General features: G+C 43.8%; 2 protein-coding genes across 2 annotated transcripts in view; both read left to right on the forward strand.

Moving 5' to 3' along the window:
• LOC138773987 (calpain-8-like) overlaps positions 1-20,304 on the forward strand; it is a 613,980-nt gene that overhangs the window by 460,428 nt on the left and 133,248 nt on the right. The window lies entirely within an intron of this gene.
• Positions 1-20,304, forward strand: part of GALNT14 (polypeptide N-acetylgalactosaminyltransferase 14) — a 337,247-nt gene that overhangs the window by 299,937 nt on the left and 17,006 nt on the right. Inside the window, exons 10-11 of the mRNA XM_069955032.1 lie at positions 14,061-14,187; positions 17,844-17,936. Of these exons, the coding sequence (XP_069811133.1) occupies positions 14,061-14,187; positions 17,844-17,936 (220 nt within the window). The remainder of the gene's footprint in view (positions 1-14,060; positions 14,188-17,843; positions 17,937-20,304) is intronic.

The following is a 20,304-nucleotide window of genomic DNA, read 5'->3' on the forward strand; positions in this document are numbered from 1 at the left end:
AGAAACAGAACCGTGTCTGGTGTCAGGAGGAGAGGACTTGCATGACTGAGCCAGAACAAGCCTGCAGTTTAGAAGCTGACACTTTCTATTATACAACACAATCTATGGGAAGACAGTAGCGCTCCAGCTGGTAACATCACCGCCAATGCATTGTGAGAGCCATGATAGATGCCGCTGTATTCTTTCCCCCAAATGATTGCACTCCATCAGTTTCATCTGAGAAATGCATTAATAATGGTGAGAATGGCAAAAAAGACCCAAGTTAATGCTCCATAAATACACAGACTTCACAGTTCAGCTATAAAAATGCTAATCTAGACCGACCGGGTACTCATTTATATAAGGAAGGCATTAGGAGTCAGTTCTGGGGAGAAAATAAGTATTGCTAATTGGTAAATCATGCAAATGTACTCTCCATATTTTGGGTTGTCACCTTGCATCATAGCGTGAGAACTTTTATGTTGCGGTTTTCTGTTAATCCCACATGTAATACCAAGCGTGACCACTTGGTTTGCTGTTCCAAAATCTATCACACTATTTATTCTATCCCCCTCTTTTTGCTATTACTCTTTCTCACATTATAAGGCTATGTTCACACAGCATGTGTTTTGTGTAAATCACAGCCGTTGTTGCAATTTACAACAACGGCCGTGATTTATACAAAACACACATTCTATTGAAATGAATGGAATCCCGGCCAGAGCGTATACACATAATATACACTCCGACCGGGATTCAATCCAGCCACGCGAAAAACTGACATGCCAGTTTTCTGTGGCCACTATTCATTGAATAGCGGCCGCAGAGAACCTGTCAGTTTACACAATGGAGCCGCACGCTCACGGATCACGGATTGGCAGAGTGGTGTAGTGACCCTCCCGGACTATCGGATCTGCCACCCACAGAAAGGGGAAATGTCCCAAGGCTGTAGTATACACTGTGTCGGTGTGAGGCGAAGGATCACAGAGTCTCTTTACCATAAATAAGCTTGTTTTTACTAGAAAAGTATGTGCTTGCAGCAAGTTACACAATCATGATGTTTCTCATCATAAAGCACTTGATAATACACTTGACAACACTCATAGACAAATACTTAGCGATACAGAAACCAAATCTGCCATAGGAATGCAGTGTAGAGTCCAGTCGTGCCGACTGAGTAGCGTGCTGGGTGATTCAAAGAAGCAGAGTAGCAGACAGAAGGATGTCATGAGAGCCCCAACCCAAGTAGTACTGTGCTGTGCCGGGATGTTGGAGGATGAGGTAGAAGAATACTTAGAAAAAGATGAAGAATACTTGTTCCCGTGTATTAACCTTTTGTTAGTTTCACACCACACCTTCACACCACCTTATGCCCACTAGATTTGGCTGAGCTGTCCTAGGGGGTGACACAAGGCCCAGACCTTGTTACCTGGAGTGAGCAGAATGCTGAGGGTTCCCTGCTGACAACCATGCTGCGAGATAGAGTTCCTAGGCTTATTGCAAATTTGCAACTTCGCTGTGTCCTGTCTTGCGTCCTACCCATACGGGGCCCTGACTAAGACTGAACTAGAGTAGGGGACCTCGCAGAGGGCCAGGGCCCAGAGAAGACCACTTTAGAGAGCTATCTAGCTTGCGTCCTTCCTCTACAATGTGCAACACGAAAGACCTTCACACTGTGAGCTGGCTGGGTCACAGAACGGCCAGTGTTATACGTAGTGTGAACCCGGCCTTACATTGTTGCTGTCACGTAAGGTCTGTCCTCGCTTACATCCTAACACTGCTCCTTACAAAATCCACATACTCCTCCTTAAATACTCTGTTCTTCTAAGGGAAACTTATTCCTCACCTTTCAATCTGTGATCTCCCTTGTGTCTCCTTTACCATCCTCATATGATCATATTGCTCATGCCCCTAAATTCACTTTCCCCTGCAAGATCAGCACAGTCCTCTCTGTAAAAGCAAAGTTATTAAAATCAGATATGTACAGTATCACATATACAGTATACATATACAATACCAACTGTCAGTACTTTCTTGAGGTTGCAGTTGAACTGAGCATGCCTGACCACCTTAGTGTAACCAAGGGCAGCAGGTTATTAAACCAATGCAGACACAGGGGGAAGTAATAAGTCTATATCTCTCAAACAGGACATATTCAGAAATCCCTGTACCTTGCATATATGTTTTAAAAACAATCCCTTAAAATATTCTGGGCTTCTGGGAGATCCTGATGCTTTTACTATATAACTCTCGGGGTGTGACTTCCTATTTGTCTGCATTTCCTTCCTCAGTTTATGACAATGCTACTAGTATATATATGGGTCACTGTCTGCCACAAGGGCAGCTCACTCTTCTCCTACTGCTTACATCATTCCATTATTTGCTTGACAGCTGTTATGGGGCCCATGGCCAAACTCTGGCCTGAGGCCTCTGGACTCCACTTACCCCTTGAATAATGCTGTAGTAACAATAGATATCATGGCACCCAACAGACTCCGGTGATTTGGGGCATGTGTTGAGTTCCCCCGAGGTGTATAGCATTTTCCAATAAAGAAGCAATGGATATTGTGAAAACTCTCCCCTGGGAGCCTCTGACTTAGAAGAAACACTTAATACCCATCTAGCGTGTGACTCGGCAGGTTACGTTATTATTCTTGTGGGCCACCTGTCACCTGCTATGAGCGGGACGCTATATTTCAGTAGGGTGATAGGGCGAGCGGCTTCTTTATTGAAAACTTGATAAATAATATATGTCTTGCCGTCACAGATATTTATACATCTCCCTTCCGTGATGCTTGGTCCCTGACTAATGAAAACAGGCCACTCTCCCTGTCACAGCCGGCAGACATATTGAGAGTGACAAATTGGTTTATACCGGGCAGAATATATGAAAATCTCAATCGGTCTAATCAGTTTTTCCCTTCCATATGTTTTTTTTCCCTTGGAATTTATTGACTCATCAAGTGAAAGTGTCCTCCTCTGGGATCCCGAAAGCTATTATGTATGTGTTATCTGGTGCTATGCATCCACGCAGTCAATATTCTGATTGAATTCCCGGCCTGTGGCAGGCGCGCTGCAGCTTTCACCACCTTTGTTTTTCATTTTTCTTTACAGAAGTGCAGCGCGCGCTCTACACCTCCTCTGTTGTGTCACTTATTATCACATTGAAATAAGAAAGTTTCTTCTTGAAATAAGAAAGTTACTTTTTTGCAGCTCCGAGCATTATTCTAAGCTACAACATATCGCTTACCTAGAAGACGACAGCTCGGGTAAAACTCAGCAGGGCAAGAGAACACAAGGCTAAGGCATCCATTTTGTAAATCAAAAACAGGCACAGGTGATAAGGGAAAGGGATCCAAAGCTATTGGACTTTCCCGTAAAGAAATCGGTCTGAACGGATGACTCGGATCTGATGCTGAAATGTATTAGGTTTAGTTCACACCACTGGTCATTGACTTATAATTTTGTCCATTGAGTTTCAGCATCTGTCGATGCATGCTGGGCTATTCTTCCCGTAAAATCTGATAGAAGTATCAAAGGAGGATTAACGTAGTGTGAACATACACTAGGCACACATACAGTAAGCCCCACCGTCCTTATAGTAATACACTAGGCACATATATATACCTCACCTTCCTCATAATAATAGACTTGGCACACATATACCCCACCCTCCTCATAGTAATACACTAGGCACATATATATACCTCACTCTCCTCATAATAATACACTAGACACATATACCCCACCCTCCATGTAGTAATACACTAGACACACACACACATATATATATATATATATATATATATTTACCTCACCCTCCTCATAGTAATACACTAGACACATATACCCCACCCTCCATGTAGTAATACACTAGACACACATACACCCCACCCTCATAGTAATACGCTAGGCACATATATACCTTACCCTTCTCAGCTTTGCCTTAATACTTTACACTTGATAAGTTCCTTAGTACTTTAGAGTCCAGATCTGTACTGAGAGTAGAAGGAGTGATACAGTCGTGCTGACTGAGTTGCATGATGAGAGGTAGAAGAGAGGATCAGAAGAGTAGAGATGAGGATGTAGAGAGAGTCCCAACCCAAGTAGTACTGTGCTCTGACGGAACTTCAGAGGTAGAAATAAAAGAATACTTGAAAATAGAGAGAATACTTGTGCCTGTTTTGACTCTTTGGTCTTTGCACCACCTATTGCCCACCAGTGTCGAGTGACCTGTCCTAGAGGGTGACACAAGCCCCAGACCATGTTACCTGGGATGAGCTGTATGCTGAGGGTTCCCTGCTTACACCCACGCTACGAGATAGAGTTCATAGGCTTCTAGCAACTTTGCTCTATCCGGATCAGTTCCTTACTTCTTTATGGATACTGTCCTGCACTGTGTTCCTCCTTGTCCATGCCGTGGGTTAGGATGATCCCTGACTTGTCCTCTCTAGTGGAAGCTTAACACTGCATAGTGTAGAATATGGTTGCTTGAAAGAGAACTGTGTCTAGCTGCATGTGCTGTCCGTCTAGACCACAAGTTAGACTGGGGACCTGGCAGGAGCCAGGGCCCAACTTGACTGCTGTAGAAAGCGTTCTAGCTTACATTCTTCCTCTACAGAATCTAAAAGTAAAAGACCCTATACTTCCTCTACCCATGTGACTTCCTTCCTACAGCCCCTGTAAGGTGTGCTGTGTGTGGGTGAGGAGTGCGTGTGTGAGAAGTAAAGAGAGAGATGATAGGTGAGAAGAAGAAAGAACTCTCATTGGTGTACAGACCATTGTAGTACATAAACAAAACAATAACCCTTTGAGTACTACAGCTGTGCAATATCTGGGTATACATACTCGCAACAACGACATCTTGTGGCAAAATTCTGGTACTACTACATTACCACTTACTCTGAAAAGTACAGGCTTTTAAGAAGGATGTAATCAATAGCAACACCCGTGGTTGGAAACCACATATACTCCACCATCCATATAGTATTATACACTAGGCATACATTTACCCCACCCTCCTCATTATAATACACTAAGCACACATATACCCCACCCTCCTCATTATAATACACTAGGCACACATATACCCCACCCTCCTCGTTCTAATACACTAGGCACCCATATACCCCACCCTCCTCATTATAATACACTAGGCACCCATATACCCCACCGTCCTCGTTATAATACACTAGGCACCCATATACCCCACTGTTCTCGTTATAATACACTAGGCACACATATACCCCACCCTCCTCATTAATACACTAGGCACCCATGTACCCCACCCTCCTCGTTATAATACACTAGGCACCCATATACCCCACCCTCCTCATTATAATACACTAGGCACACTTATACACCACCCTCCTCGTTATAATACACTAGGCACACATATACCCCACCCTCCTCGTTATAATACACTAGGCATACATTTACCCCACCCTCCTCATTATAATACACTAAGCACACATATACCCCACCCTCCTCGTTATAATACACTAGGCACCCATATACCCCACCCTCCTCATTATAATACACTAGGCACACTTATACACCACCCTCCTCGTTATAATACACTAGGCACACATATACCCCACCCTCCTCATTAATACACTAGGCACCCATGTACCCCACCCTCCTCGTTATAATACACTAGGCACCCATATACCCCACCCTCCTCATTATAATACACTTGGCACACTTATACACCACCCTCCTCGTTATAATACACTAGGCACACATATACCCCACCCTCCTCATTATAATACACTAGGCACACTTATACACCACCCTCCTCGTTATAATACACTAGGCACACATGTACTCCTCTTAAAGCATAACCACCTGTTTTTAAATGTGTACCACTATACAGGCAGAACTACGAGGGCTGTAGGTCTCCCTGTCCCAAAGTCATGTCTGCCTATATATAGGGCACAGAATACTCACCTCGCCATTACCTGCCTTCTGCACTATCATCATCGCTGCCCATTTATAAGTAAAACAGGTAGGGGGGGGACAAAAAATAATACTGATCAGGTTATTTATGGTCTGCGCTGGCCTGGTTTCCTAGAAGATCATGATTGCTATAATTCAGGCCACAAATAAGGACAGGAAACACAAGGTTCAGGCTATGCTTACATTCTCTTATTAAGAAAAATGGGCGCAGGTGACAATAAACGTGGAGTGAGTGGAGCGAATGCCTTTCATCATCTTATTATAGAAAGCAGATTAGCCTCCTGAACTCTCACTTCTAATATCCATCCTCTGTGGTGTCGTCTCAGCTTATTTTCACAAGACTATAGGTTAATAATAAGAAAGCAAAAAGGCTCAGGTTATAGTAACATATTATTTGTATTGTTAGTACTAAAAATGGGCAGGGGTGACGGGAGCATGGATGAGCATTTCTAGCCATCTTATCACTGCTATAGCACAGTTTACGGCAGTATTTTACATAATGAGAACATTAAATGATTGTTCTTATAGCCTCTTATTTACACTGACACCCATCTCTCATAGCCACCGCACCCCGCCATGTTCATCCTTGTATGACATCTGTGCCCATTTTAGATACAATGGGCACAGAAAAAAAATAAAGAGCGGATCACATTTACCTTCAAATCTACACATATGATACAATTTAGATGAGAAATAAGAGAAGAAATCATAAGACTCTTCTTAAAGGGGGTTGTTCACCAAAATATTTGTTTTCTTTTATATCAACTGGTGGCAGAAAGTGCCAGAGATTTGTAATTTACTTCTATTAAAAATTTAGTCTTCCAGTACTTACCAGCTGCTATATGTCCTGCAGGAAGTAAGGAACAGTACAGAGCAGTAGCAAATTCCAATAGAAAACCTCTCCTGCTTTCCAGACGGGAAAGAATACACCACTTCCTGCAGGACATACAGCGGTTGATAAGTACTGAAAGACTTAAGGTTTCTTAAATTGAAGTAAGTTGCAAATCTCTGGCACTTTTCCGCACCAGTTGATTTGAAAGCCACTAATCAGCCATTCATCCGGGGCCGTTTCTAAGTAATTTAAACTACAGGGTTAATCTTGCTAAAAAAAAAAACCTCCCCCCCCCTCAAGTGATGTTGGGGGGGGGGGGAGGAGGGGCAGCGGTAGTTGTTACTAGGGAGAAGCAGTGTGGGCATCACGGTTTAGTGCAGTGTTATTCAACCCTTTTCAACTTGGGACAAAAAAAAGTCAATCAGTGACAGGTGAAGTCTTCTTTGTTCTGAGGCGTCCTTCTGGCCTGGACCACCATGATGATTTCTTACAGCTACAATTCGTCTCTTCTGAACCTTCCAGACAAACATTTTAGGCTCCGCACTTTTACAACTTCCACTTTTTTGTATCATGTGCAGTAAAGTCAGTAGGTATGTGGGTTGCCTCCTGTATGTAGGATCCACTGCTGTGCCCCTATACAGTAATAATACCCCCTGTGCTGTATCCGGAATAGTAATAATCCCCCCCGTGCTGTCCCCATAGTAATAATCCTTCCTGTGCTGTCCCCATAGTAATAATCTCCCCTGTGCTGTCCCCATAGTAATAATCCCTCCTGTGCTGTCCCTATAGTAATAATCCCCCCTGTGCTGTCCACATAGTAATAATCCCCCTGCACCATCCCTATAGTAACAATCCCCCTGTGCTGTCCCCATAGTAATAATCCCCCTATGCTCCCCTTATAGTAAAAATCCCCACTGTGCTGTCCCCATAGTAACAATCCCCCCGTGCTGTCCCCATAGTAACAATCCCCCCGTGCTGTCCCCATAGTAACAATCCCCCCGTGCTGTCCCCATAGTAATAATCCCCCCGTGCTGTCCCCATAGTAATAATCCTCCCTGTGCTATCTCCATAGTAATAATCCCCCTGTGCTGTCCCCATAGTAATAATTTCCCCTGTGCTGTCTCTATAGTAATAACCCCCCTGTGCTCCCCCCATAGTAATAATCCCCCTGTGCTATCCCCATAGTAATAATCCCCCTGTGCTGTCCCCATAGTAATAATCCCCCCTGTGCTGTCCCCATAGTAATAATCCTCCCTGTGCTATCTCCATAGTAATAATCCCCCTGTGCTGTCCCCATAGTAATATTTCCCCCCTGTGCTGTCCCTATAGTAATAACCCCCCTGTGCTGTCCCTATAGTAATACCCCCCCTGTGCTCCCCCCATAGTAATAATCCCCCTGTGCTGTCGCCATAGTAATAATCCCCCTGTGCTGTTCCCATAGTAATAATCCCCCTGTGCTCCCCCCATAGTAATAATCCCCCTCCCCCCCCAGTCTGCCCCATAGTGATAATCCCCCCTATGCTGTCCCCATATTAATAATCCCCCTGTGCTCTGCCCCTTAGTAATATCCCCCCCATCCCCCCCCCCCCCCCTGTGCTCTGCCCCTTAGTAATATCCCCGGTGTCCCCCCCCCATAGTAATAATCCCCCTGTGCTCTGCCCCTTAGTTATACCCCCCCTTTGCTCCCCCCCCCACATAGTCCCTTTCTCATGTTCAGCCTGCGAGGAGCAGGCCGCCCCCGCCGTCGCCCCTGCACACATCTTCTCCACACATCTTCTCCAGGGAGAGGATGTGTAACGGGGTGGCGGTGTCCTGACAGGTGCTGAGCGTGGTCCGTGAGGGGGGAGCTGTGATCAGGGCGGCTGATGGGGCGATCGGGGCAAGTGATGAGGCAAGCAGCCGGAATAGGTGATCAGGCGGGCGTCCATGGCAGGTGATCAGGCGGGCGGACGGGGCAGGTGATGAGGCTGGCTGCTGGGGCAGGTGATGCCACCAGCGCCCCCAAGCTGTCGTGCCCTGTGCGGTCGCCTGGCCCACCCGGCTTTAGAAACGGCCATGCATTCATCCATAGGGCTCATAGATAAATGGATGACAGGGTAAGAAGGTAAATATTTTATACCCACCCGTCTTTATGGCAATAAGCCAAGGTATTGTCCTGCCTGAAAGGGGACTCAGTTACAGATCTCCTCATTGTCTCCTACATAGAATCATCACACCCTGTACGAATAGACAGATAACACGGGCTCCTTCTATAGTATACCTCACATTGACAAGGAGATGAGAAATCGCAGGGCTGCTAATGTGTGATCCTCCTATCATGTTTGTAAGAAGAATTGGGCATAGAAGACAAAGAATGGAAAAGCAGATAAAAAGTACTTAGTATGCTAGTAGTTAGCATACCATTAGGCTGTGTTCACATGGAGCAGTTTGGTCGCAGTTTTGCCATGTTTAGCCGCAATTTGGAAATTCTAAAAAGATGAAAAGAACACAGAGGTTTTACTATAATTTGCACAAAAACCATGAAAAAACAATAAACCCACAAGAAAAAATAAATAAATAAATAAATACCTTGGTTCACTATGTTTTTGTAAACCGTTTTTGCAAAAAAAAACAATTAAAAAAATGGATGGAGAACAAATGCACGTGTGTACATCTATTTTCATCTGTTTTTCCACTGACTTGCATTATAAAAAAATAAAGATCAAAATGCATCCGATTTTTTTAACATACACAAAAATTCGGTTGATCACATTTTTGTGGACAGTAAAAAAAAAAGGGATGCGTTTTCATCCATTTTTTTTTTATAATGGAAGACAATGGAAAAACAGTTAAAAATGGATGCATAAACATGCATCCGTATTTCTATCTAAAAACGGATTGCCCAAGACCGCTGCGGCTAACTATGTGCGCTCGTAACGAGCGCACATAGTTACAGGCAGCGGCGGCACTGACAGGGCAGGAGCCATTGGCTCCCTCCCTGTCAGTCACTCTTGTGGCCGCAGGAAGTGTTTTCCCTGTGGTCACAAGAGGCCGCTCTGTGTCTCTGGTGCCGGCGCTCGACGCGTCACTGGAGCGCCGGTGCCATGACAACGGGAGAGCGGCCTCTTGTGACCGCAGGGGAAACACTTCCCGCGGCCACAAGAGAGAAGAGAAGAGGAGACGCTGGACCCAGGTGAGTAAAAATGTTTGCTTTTTTTTGTGTTATATACTATATAGGAGGTAGAGCACACAGTGGGGGCCTATATAAAACGGGAGGAGCGCACAGGGGGGCTATATAAACGGGGGGAGTGCACAGGGGGCTATATAAACGGGGGGAGTGCACATGGGGGCTATATAAACGGCGGAAGCGCACAGGGGGGCTATATAAACGGGGGGATCGCACAGGGGGGGCTATATAAATGGGGGAGCGCACAGGGGGGCTATATAAATGAGGGAGCGCACAGGGGGCTATATAAACGGGGGGAGCACACAGTGGGGGGTCTATATAAACGGGGGAGTGCACAGGGGGGCTATATAAACAGGGGAGCACACAGGGAGGCTCTATACAAGTGGGGGAGCGCACAGGGGGGCTATATAAATGGGGGGAGCGCACAGGGGGGCTATATAAATGGGAGCACACAGGGGGCTATATACAAGTGGGGGAGCTCACAGGGGGCTATGTTCAAGTGGGGGAGCTCACAGGGGGCTATATACAAGTGGGGGAGCTCACAGGGGGCTATATAAGGGGGAGCACACAGGGGGGCTATATACAAGTGGGGGAGCTCACAGGGAGGCTATATACAAGTGGGGGAGCACACAGGGGGTATATAAAACTGGGGGCAGCACACAGGGGGTATATACAACTGGGAGCAGCACACAGGGGGCTATATACTAGTGAGGGAGCACACAGTGGGTATATACAACTGGGGGGAGCACACAGGGGGTATATACAACTGGGGGGAGCACACGGGGTATATACGACTGGGAGCAGCACACAGGGGGTCTATATAGTATACTGGGGGAGCACACAGGGGGTCTATATAGTATACTGGGGGAGCACACGGGGGCTATGTATAACTGGGGGATGACACGGGTCTATATATAACTGGGAGAGCACACAGGGGGGGTCTATATACCACTGGGGACAGCACACAAGAGGTATATACCACTGGGGACAGCACACAAGAGGTATATACTACTGGGGGCAGCACACAAGTGGTATTTACTACTGTCGGCAGCGCACAAGGGGTCTATATAACTGGGGGCAGCACACAGCGGTCTTTATTACATTGGGACTGCACAGAAGTGCCTATATGCCTTACTACTATACTGGGGCACAGAACATACCTAATTATTAAGTGGGGGCACAGGGACACCTTTAAACTGTGGGGGCACAGAGGGGCGTAACTACTTTATGTGTTGGAGCCTAAAATATTTCTCTGACAGATTCTGGAGGGAAGATTACCAGCCGGGAGAAGACTTCAAGGTGGCCCACGCTGGATGGAGAGAGAAAGAAAAAGAAGTAAAAGACACTGATCAGAGAAGACTCCTCCTGTAAGTCACTGGATGTAACTGCACTCTGTTATAGGGTCTGTAGTGATAGGGGTCATGGTGTGGCAGTATTATGTTATGGCATCATTGGTAATATCTTCCTGTTTTGTTCAGAGCAGTTTTGAGGTGATATGTAATCTCTGTATGGTGGTAGGAGGGTTATAAGAGGACTACTGGGGGGGGGGGGTAGCGCATGTCGAGGGGGGGGCACGGGGGGGGGCCCAGACATGACTTCGCTTGGGGCCCCAAAAAAAGACGGAAGCAAAAAAGGAAAAAAGACGGAAAAAAAATCCCAGTGCTAGTCACACTAGCCATACAATGTCCTGTTGTATGAGCATTCTGAACGATATTAATACCTAATGTGGAATATTTTTATTTCAAACTCTACAATTTATATACTATAAATATAATATTCTATTCTATATGTTACATGTTAGCTCAGTGTAATCCTAATTGGTGTTAATAAACACTTATTTTTGTCCACCATACTCTACTTGTGGATAGCCTTCTCTGTGACAGTGCCGATTCTGGGGTCAGTTTTTTACCTCTTCTTCTGCAATATTATTTAGGCACTCTATAGCACTGCTATATGGACAGTATATGACAGTATTATTTGAGCACTTTATAGTACTGCTATATGGACCGTAAGTGTATGCAGTGTCAGACTGGGGTACTTGGGGCCCACCAAAGGAAATGATTCTTGGGGCCCACCAATGAACAACCAGTAAGACACAACAGGCTGACCTCCACTCCGCTCGAAATCCCGCCAGCCTCACTGTCTCAATGTCTTGCACGTCTCTGCTCTCAGCTCAAAAATTTGACATGTCACTTTTTTAGGCGGAGGTGCATGAGACATCACATTGAGACAGTAAGGCTGGCAGGGGAAAGGAGCAGTAATCGCGTCTGTGCAGGGGGCCCTGGCACATACTGACATCTGACTGGGTGAGAGTCCCATGGGCCCAGTCAGATGACAGCATGTGCCTGACTCTTACTGTTCTCTACTATGGGGGCCCGGGACACTCAGATCCAGTGTGAGTGTGTCTGCAGGTGCTGGGGGCCCAGTCCGACACTGAGTGTATGACAGTATTATTTGAGCACTTTATAGTACTGCTACTGTATATGGACAGTAAGGGGGACATGTATCAACACAAAAAGGAGTACTTTTTTGCAGAAAGGGGCGATTTGCAAATATTTTATTCACAAATGGCCGTTTTGCGAATAAAATATTCGCAAATCGCCCCTTTCCGCCGGGTACGCCAGGGGGGCAGGGAGGGGGTGTGGAGGGGGCGGAACGGGGGGCGCCGACTCAGAGTCCACGCGATTTATCATTATTTAAACAAAAAGATTTATAAGTCCGGCGTAAAAAATGTCGGACTTAATAAATGTCCCCCTAAGTGCATGACAGTATTATTTGGGCACTACATAGTGCTGCTACATGAACAGTATATAACAATATTACTTAGGCCCTTGATAGTGTTGCTATATAGACAGTATTAAACAGTATTATTTGGGCACTGTAGTAGTACTGCTATAAGGACAGTATATAACAATATTACTTATGCACTTTATAGTAGTAAATTTTGGCACTGTACAGTGCTGTTATATGGACATTAAAAGGTAGTAATATTTGGGCACTGTAGTAGTACAGCTATATGGACAGTATATAATAATATTATTTGAGAACCTTATAGTTTTGCTATTTAGACAGGATATGACAGTATTATTTGGGCACTGTATAATGCTGTTATATCGACAATATAAGATTATTTTAGGCACTGTGAACCGTATAGTGCTGCTATATAGACAGAATAGGGCAGTATTATTTGGGCACTGTATAATGCTGTTATATGGACAATATAAAATTATTTCTTTGGACACTGTGAACTGTATAATGCTGCTATATAGACAGGATAAGGCAGTATTATTTGGACACTGTTTAGTACTATTGTGTGGACATTATATTACTTGGGCGATGTATGGTATATGACAGTATTATTTTGATAATGTATAGTACTGTTAATATATATATATATATATATATATATATATAACAGTGTATGTATAGTACTATGTATGCAGTATAGAACAGGGTTATTCAGGGACTGCATTGTACTATATAGGCAGTATAGGATTGCAACATTCAGGCACTGCATCACTGCTGTATGGACAGTAAATAACAATATTTAGGCACTGTATAGTGCTGCTATAGTATCAGTTGTACACTACTATATGGACAGTATATGACAGCCATGCTTTTTTAAGCTGGGGTGTTTGGGCACAAGCTCACCAGGTCAGTACATCCAAAGTGAATCCAAGAACAGAATAGATATAAACTACAATAAAGTACTGCACTGCAGTGAGCGTCGTGACCCCTATATTCTTATTATTGAGGGTCCTTGGAGATAGATGTCACACCGATGATACAATGATGGTCTAGAATATTGTTCTCTAGTCTGTGGCTCGCCAGTTGTTGCAAAACTACGCCTCCCAGCATGGCTGTCAGGGCATGCTGGGAGGTGTAGTTTTGCAACAGCATGTTGGAGAACACTGGCCTAGACCATGATCAAAGTCCCTCACAGCCTTCTCAATGAATTCTTTTCTTTATGGTGGATATTCCTTGTCAGTGTTGGATCTAATATTTGAGTGTGGGAAGCAGATAACCATGGCTGCAGTCAGGAGGGGATCCTCTACAATGGACTCTGAACCTGTATAATCCGCAGTAAACACGGATCTGATATCAGCCCAATGTAATGTTTTTCAGAAATCTCATTCCGCGTCTGGATGTGCGGAGGGAGCCTGGAAATTATACCCTGTAGCCGAGTGGGACATGTATTTCGGAAGAAGCATCCTTATGTCTTTCCAGAGGGGAACGCCAACACTTATATAAAGTAGGTAGAGTGTTTTCTCTGCGGATAATGAAGGAACTGCCTGGGGAGGCGGCTGTAGATTATTCGCTCTCGCAGGCGTACGGCGTATCTCCGTGTAGCATCGAGGCAGAAATTGATTTTTTACACACTGTGACACTGTTAATTAAGAAATAGCAACATCTAGAAGGCAATCTCTCCTTGTCTCATCCAGGAAAATGACTAGGCTACAAGGTGAGAATCGATGCTTTCACAAGCCCATTTGACAAGGGTTAAATATGTTGTATCACATCATATCTGCCTCTGCATGCAAATGACGACAGGGGATTTAAAGGCTCCTCGACCTTATTTTATCACGTCTGGATGTGTCTAACAAATTATCCTGTTAGAATGAACATGTGGCCCAGGGTCTGATTCAGCCCCTTAGTCTTCGGCCAAGGGTATAGTTATATTGTTCCTGTGCTTTGTAGGACCTTAACCCCCTTTACCCCATGGGGTGGTGAGATTAGAGATGAGTGTGGGTAAAAAGCAGAGAGAAAGATCACAAGAGTAACATTAATCTACGTACGTGTACTGGTCTATAAGGAACAAGAGAATCCTGAGGAAGGAAATATTATAAATTATACAGCTATAAAACTCTACGTCTAATCTCAGAACAAGGACAAGAACACGCTAACACTAGGGTTACAGGATAATGACACTTGGGGTACAGGATAATGATATGCTGACACTTGGGGTACAGGATAATGATATGCTGAAACTTGGGGTACAGGATAATGACACTTGGGGTACAGGATAATGACACTTGGGGTACAGGATAATGATATGCTGACACTTGGGGTACAGGATAATGACATGCTGACACTTGGTGTACAGGATAATGACACTTGGGGTACATGATGATGACACTTGGGGTACAGGATAATGACACTTGGGGTACATGATGATGACACACTGACACTTGGGGTACAGGATAATGAGACTTGGGGTACATGATGATGACACTTGGGGTATAGGATAATGACACTTGGAGTACAGGATAATGACACTTGGGGTACAGGATAATGACAATTGGGGTACAGGATAATGACAATTGGGGTACAGGATAATGACAGTTGGGGTACATGATGATGATACTTGGGGTACAGGATAATCACACTTGGGGTACAGGATAATGACAATTGAGGTACATGATGATGATACTTTGGGTACAGGATAATAACACTTGGGGAACAGGATAATGACACTGACACTTGGGGTACAGGATAATGACACTGACACTTGGGGTACAGGATAATGACACAGAACAGATGTGGCCACAAAGGGTGTTTGCAGCTTGGCAGACTGGGGAGCCTATAGCTCCTCGCTCAGTCAGTGACACTGCATTTATCTGCGAGCACTCATCACAAGATCTCCTAGTTATAAGGCCACTTGCAGCACAGGGTGCTGGCACAAGCCTGGGGAGACATATGGAGGCCATCCCAGGACATTTTGGGGTGATGTCCCACTGAATCGAGGATAGATGGGAGGTATGAGTAAAGTGAGATAACTTTGCAACCCTGCCCCAGAATCTCGAGCACCACAATACTACTACTACTACAGTACAACTACACTAAGAAGTGTTGGTGACAAATAACTTTTCTATGACTCCGGTTCATTCATCCACCACAACGATGTCCTGGGCCCCCTGCAGTGTTTTCTAGTGTAGGGATTGCACATTATTAATGGTGAAGTAGACAGGTGTTAGTGTGACACAGCAGAGCCGGCGTTCCTCGGCTTTACTGCATCCACTGATAATTAATTTCTGAGAAGCGAACAGCAGGTGCATGTGTAATGAAGAAATCCTCATTTACATTCCTGCCCCCATATTTCTCCAAAGATCTCCTGGGTGTCAGTGCCGCACTGATCAGCATATGCTGCGGAAAACCAGACCTGAGAGGAGTATAATCCTCAGCATCTAGCTCACCTAGTACATGGGGGCAGTAAGATATATGGACATAAAGAGCAGTATTATAGGAATTATATTATTGTACCGTGTTACTCCAAAAATAAGAAAGGGTCTTATATTTTTTTTTTCTTTGAAAAAGGGCTAGGGCTTATTTTCAGGTAGGTTTCATTTTCGGAGAAAGACAGTATGCCCCTACACTGTAGCCCCACTCTATACAGTAGTTAGCCGACGTATACTCCACTGTTGTTAGGCTCCTATACTATAAGTTTCCCTGTAGTATACTGTATACCTCTTCCCCCTTCTGCAGGTAGTCCCCAAACTCTATACCTCCTTCCCCCTTCGGTAGTTCTTCCCCCATACTGTATACCTTCCTCCCCCCTCTGTAGTTGTTCCCCCATACTTTATGCCTCCCTCCCCCTTTGTAATCGATCCCCCATGCTGTATACATCATCCCTCTGCTGGTAGTCCCCATACTCTATACCTCCCTCCTCCCTTGTAGTTGGATACGTACCCTCTTTCCCCCATATTTAATTTACCTTACTGTACATTTAAAGTTTTATATTATAGTATTATAGGAGTTATATTCTTGTATATAGGAGCAGTATTATAGTAGTTATATTCTTGTATATAGGAGGCCGTATTATAGTAGTTATATTCTTGTATATAGGAGCCGTAGTATAGTAGTTATATTCTTGTATATAGGAGCAGTATTATAGTAGTTATATTCTTGTATATAGGTGCAGTATTATAGTAGTTATATTCTTGTATATAGGTGCAGTATTATAGTAGTTATATTCTTGTATATAGGGGCCAGTATTATAGTAGTTATATTCTTGTATATAGGAGCAGTATTATAGTAGCTATATTCTTGTATATAGGAGCAGTATTATAGTAGTTATATTCTTGTATATAGGAGCAGTATTATAGTAGTTATATTCTTGTATATAGGAGCAGTATTATAGTAGTTATATTCTTGTACAGTATATGGCTGCGTTCACACTACGTATATTTCAGCCAGTATATGTATATTTCAGTCAGTATTGCAACCAAAACCAGGAGTGGATTAAAAACACAGAAAGGCTCTGTTCACATAATGTTGTAATTGAGTGGATGGCCGCCATATAATGGCAAATATTTGCTGTTATTTTAAAACAACGGCTGTTATATTGAAATAATGTCAGTTATTTACTGTTATATGGCGGCCATCCACTCAGTTTCAACATTGTGTGAACAGAGCCTTTCTGTGTTTTTAATCCACTCCTGGTTTTGGTTGCAATACTGACTGAAATATACTGACTTAAATATATACGTAGTGTGAACATAGCCTATAGGAGCAGTATTATAGTAGTTATATTCTTGTATATAGGAGCAGTACTATAGTAGTTATATTCTTATATATAGGAGCAGTATTATAGTAGTTATATTCTTGTATATAGGAGCAGTATTATAGTAGTTATATTCCTGTATATAGGAGCAGTATTATGGAATAGTCTTGTACAAAGAGGGCAGTATTATAGTTTACCTATCATTACTGTTCATGCTGTTTGTGACTTGCATTACCCTTTAAGATATAATGCACACTAATCTGCCCATGAAACCTTCCAGAACATATGGCAATGCTGCAGAAGGGGGAGGGGTATTTTCTGCCTGCACACACATTGCTATCTGCTAAGAAGCAAACACACGGTAAACACAACTCGATAACTTCTTGCTTTTCCCTGTCACCCTTCAGAAACACCAAGCGCACAGCTGAAGTATGGATGGATGAATACAAAAACCATTACTATGCAGCAAGGCCGGCTGCTCAAGGAAGACCATACGGCGAGTACGTCTCTCCTCCAGAGGATTGAATAGAAATGGGAAAAAAGTACAAAAAAAAAGTCAGACTCGTAATGTGTATTCATGGAGATATTGAGCTGTATGGAAACTTTGAACTGCATTATTCCACAGTGATTTACACCATTATTCCATTTTATACCCACTACACAACCCGCGGCGCATAGCTGTATGTTATCTGCCTGCGGCTCCTCGCGCTCAGCGGCGGTGGAGGATGAGCAGGTCGGGTCTGGAGACAAACACATTTACCGCATTATACGATTTAATTGTGCAGATTGGTTACAGGTGATAATATACGACAATGTCAGAGAGATGATCTGTGAATTACAGGATTTCCGAATATTCCAGATCCTTCCCAGGTTGTATTAACCATGACCACATTGTAAGGGTGACCACATCCCTAACCCAAACACACCAACTAGAGATTACTGCAATACAGGGAGATCTCCTAGGTGCCAACCCAAATTAAAATGTACTCACCACTCCCCATTCTCCTCCTTACCCCAGGCACCACTGTAGACAACACCCAAAACCTGGAACAGGCATCAAGACATTGTTTGTGGTAGTGCCTGAAGTAAGGAGGACTGTAGGATCAGGGCAAGGTGAGGATCTGTATATCTAGTCTAAGATCTGCAATTTGGGGTTGGTCTGGTCTTATGCTTGTATTATGGGAGTAATATAGTACGACATCTGTAAAGTACCTCCTGGGGTCTGGTTTTTGTTATTAGTGAAGAAGAGTCCCAAAACAAGCAGGTACTAAGAGGACGCGTTTTGGCTACATTGTCCACATCAGCTGACGAAGGCAATGTAGCCGAAACGCGTCCTCTTTGTACCTGCTTGTTTTTGCATAAAGAAACTCTGGTGAGTGCCGAGATGTTTCTTCACTATTGTCTGGATACCATCCATACCTCATGCACCACCTCTACACAGAGTGACGTCCCCACTTCTATATAATGTATTTTGTTATTGTCTTGACTTGGCTTTCTATATTGAGGATAGTCTCTTCTGGTCTAGCTTGGAATTTTTTATCAGAAGAGTCTTCTTTCTGGGATCCCATGACACACCAGGGACACGCCCACTTGGCAGGTTTTTGGACAAAAATGATGAGTTTTTCTGGTTTTTGGTCAAATTGTATTGCACACCTTTAGTAAATGTGTCGATACACTAAAAATTTACAAAAATTTACAAGAACCTGACAATTTGCTGCCGGGAATACCTTAGTAAATCAGCCCAAATGTCTCTAATCATGAATCAAACCCCAGTGATACAAGGCCTGGATCTACATTTGTCTTCATTCCCAGTAAATATTCTCTAGTTTACTAAAAATAAGAATCTGAATAGACTTCATCTCCCATTTAATTGTACCGCGGTCTCAAATGTATTCTTCGCACTACAAGTGATTCCCGCTTCCCCCATCCGCTCTGCTTTTAACAATCTGAATATTTTTAATTAAAATACATGCCGGCAATAAATACATAATTCAGGATCCGCTGTTTGCGTCCTCTCGAGGCTCCGTCACATTTAGCTGTAGTAATATTATTATGCATTTCTCCCAATTAAGTTGTCTTCAGAGCAACATGTAACGCTCGACGCATTCCCATATTTTTCATCACAAGTCAATTACCTTGATAACAATCAGCAAACAAACTTAATTTTACCGAGACAACTATGATTGCTGCCTTATTTACCTGCTCAAAAGTCTACAAGAGCAGCGCTCCCACCCTGATGAGTGTTACATCCTCCTGGTGTCAGGCAGCAGCCAGTAAAGCATTTAGTGCTGTCAGGCTGTCATGTCAGGGCAACAAATGTATAGACTTATTTACATGATTCAGGTGCATTCATCAATAGTTTCCAAGTTTATATCACTAAGATGCAATATTGAAGGTGTATTCTGTCGAATATAACATATCAAAATAAAATATATTAATGAGGGACATTTATAAAATTCATATGAAAATTCAATTATAAAATGTTTTAAGCTGGAGTCGACACATTTTATCCAACTGCCAAAACTAGCTCAGACTCCACAGCCCTGGGATTCAGAGAGAAAGTACCTGCATTTATGGGTCCTGGCCTTCAGGCCAGGCCCTGGAAGATACTGCAGCAGGAACACACACTTTCTGTTCTTTCTCTGACCCACTACTGCACGCTGTATGACACCGGCCGTTCTGTGACCCGGCCGTGTCACAGAACGGCCTGTGTAATGGAAGATCATCCGGTACTGCATCCGATACTGCATCCCGATAAACTTCATTTGTGCTGAATTGGGATGAATGAATAGCGGCCGCAAAAAATTGAGGTGAGTTTTTTGTGTGGCCACTAGGACTAGTATACTACACTCCAGCCAGGATTGCCTG

This window comes from Dendropsophus ebraccatus, chromosome 15, assembly GCF_027789765.1.
Source record: "Dendropsophus ebraccatus isolate aDenEbr1 chromosome 15, aDenEbr1.pat, whole genome shotgun sequence".
Taxonomy (NCBI): domain Eukaryota; kingdom Metazoa; phylum Chordata; class Amphibia; order Anura; family Hylidae; genus Dendropsophus; species Dendropsophus ebraccatus.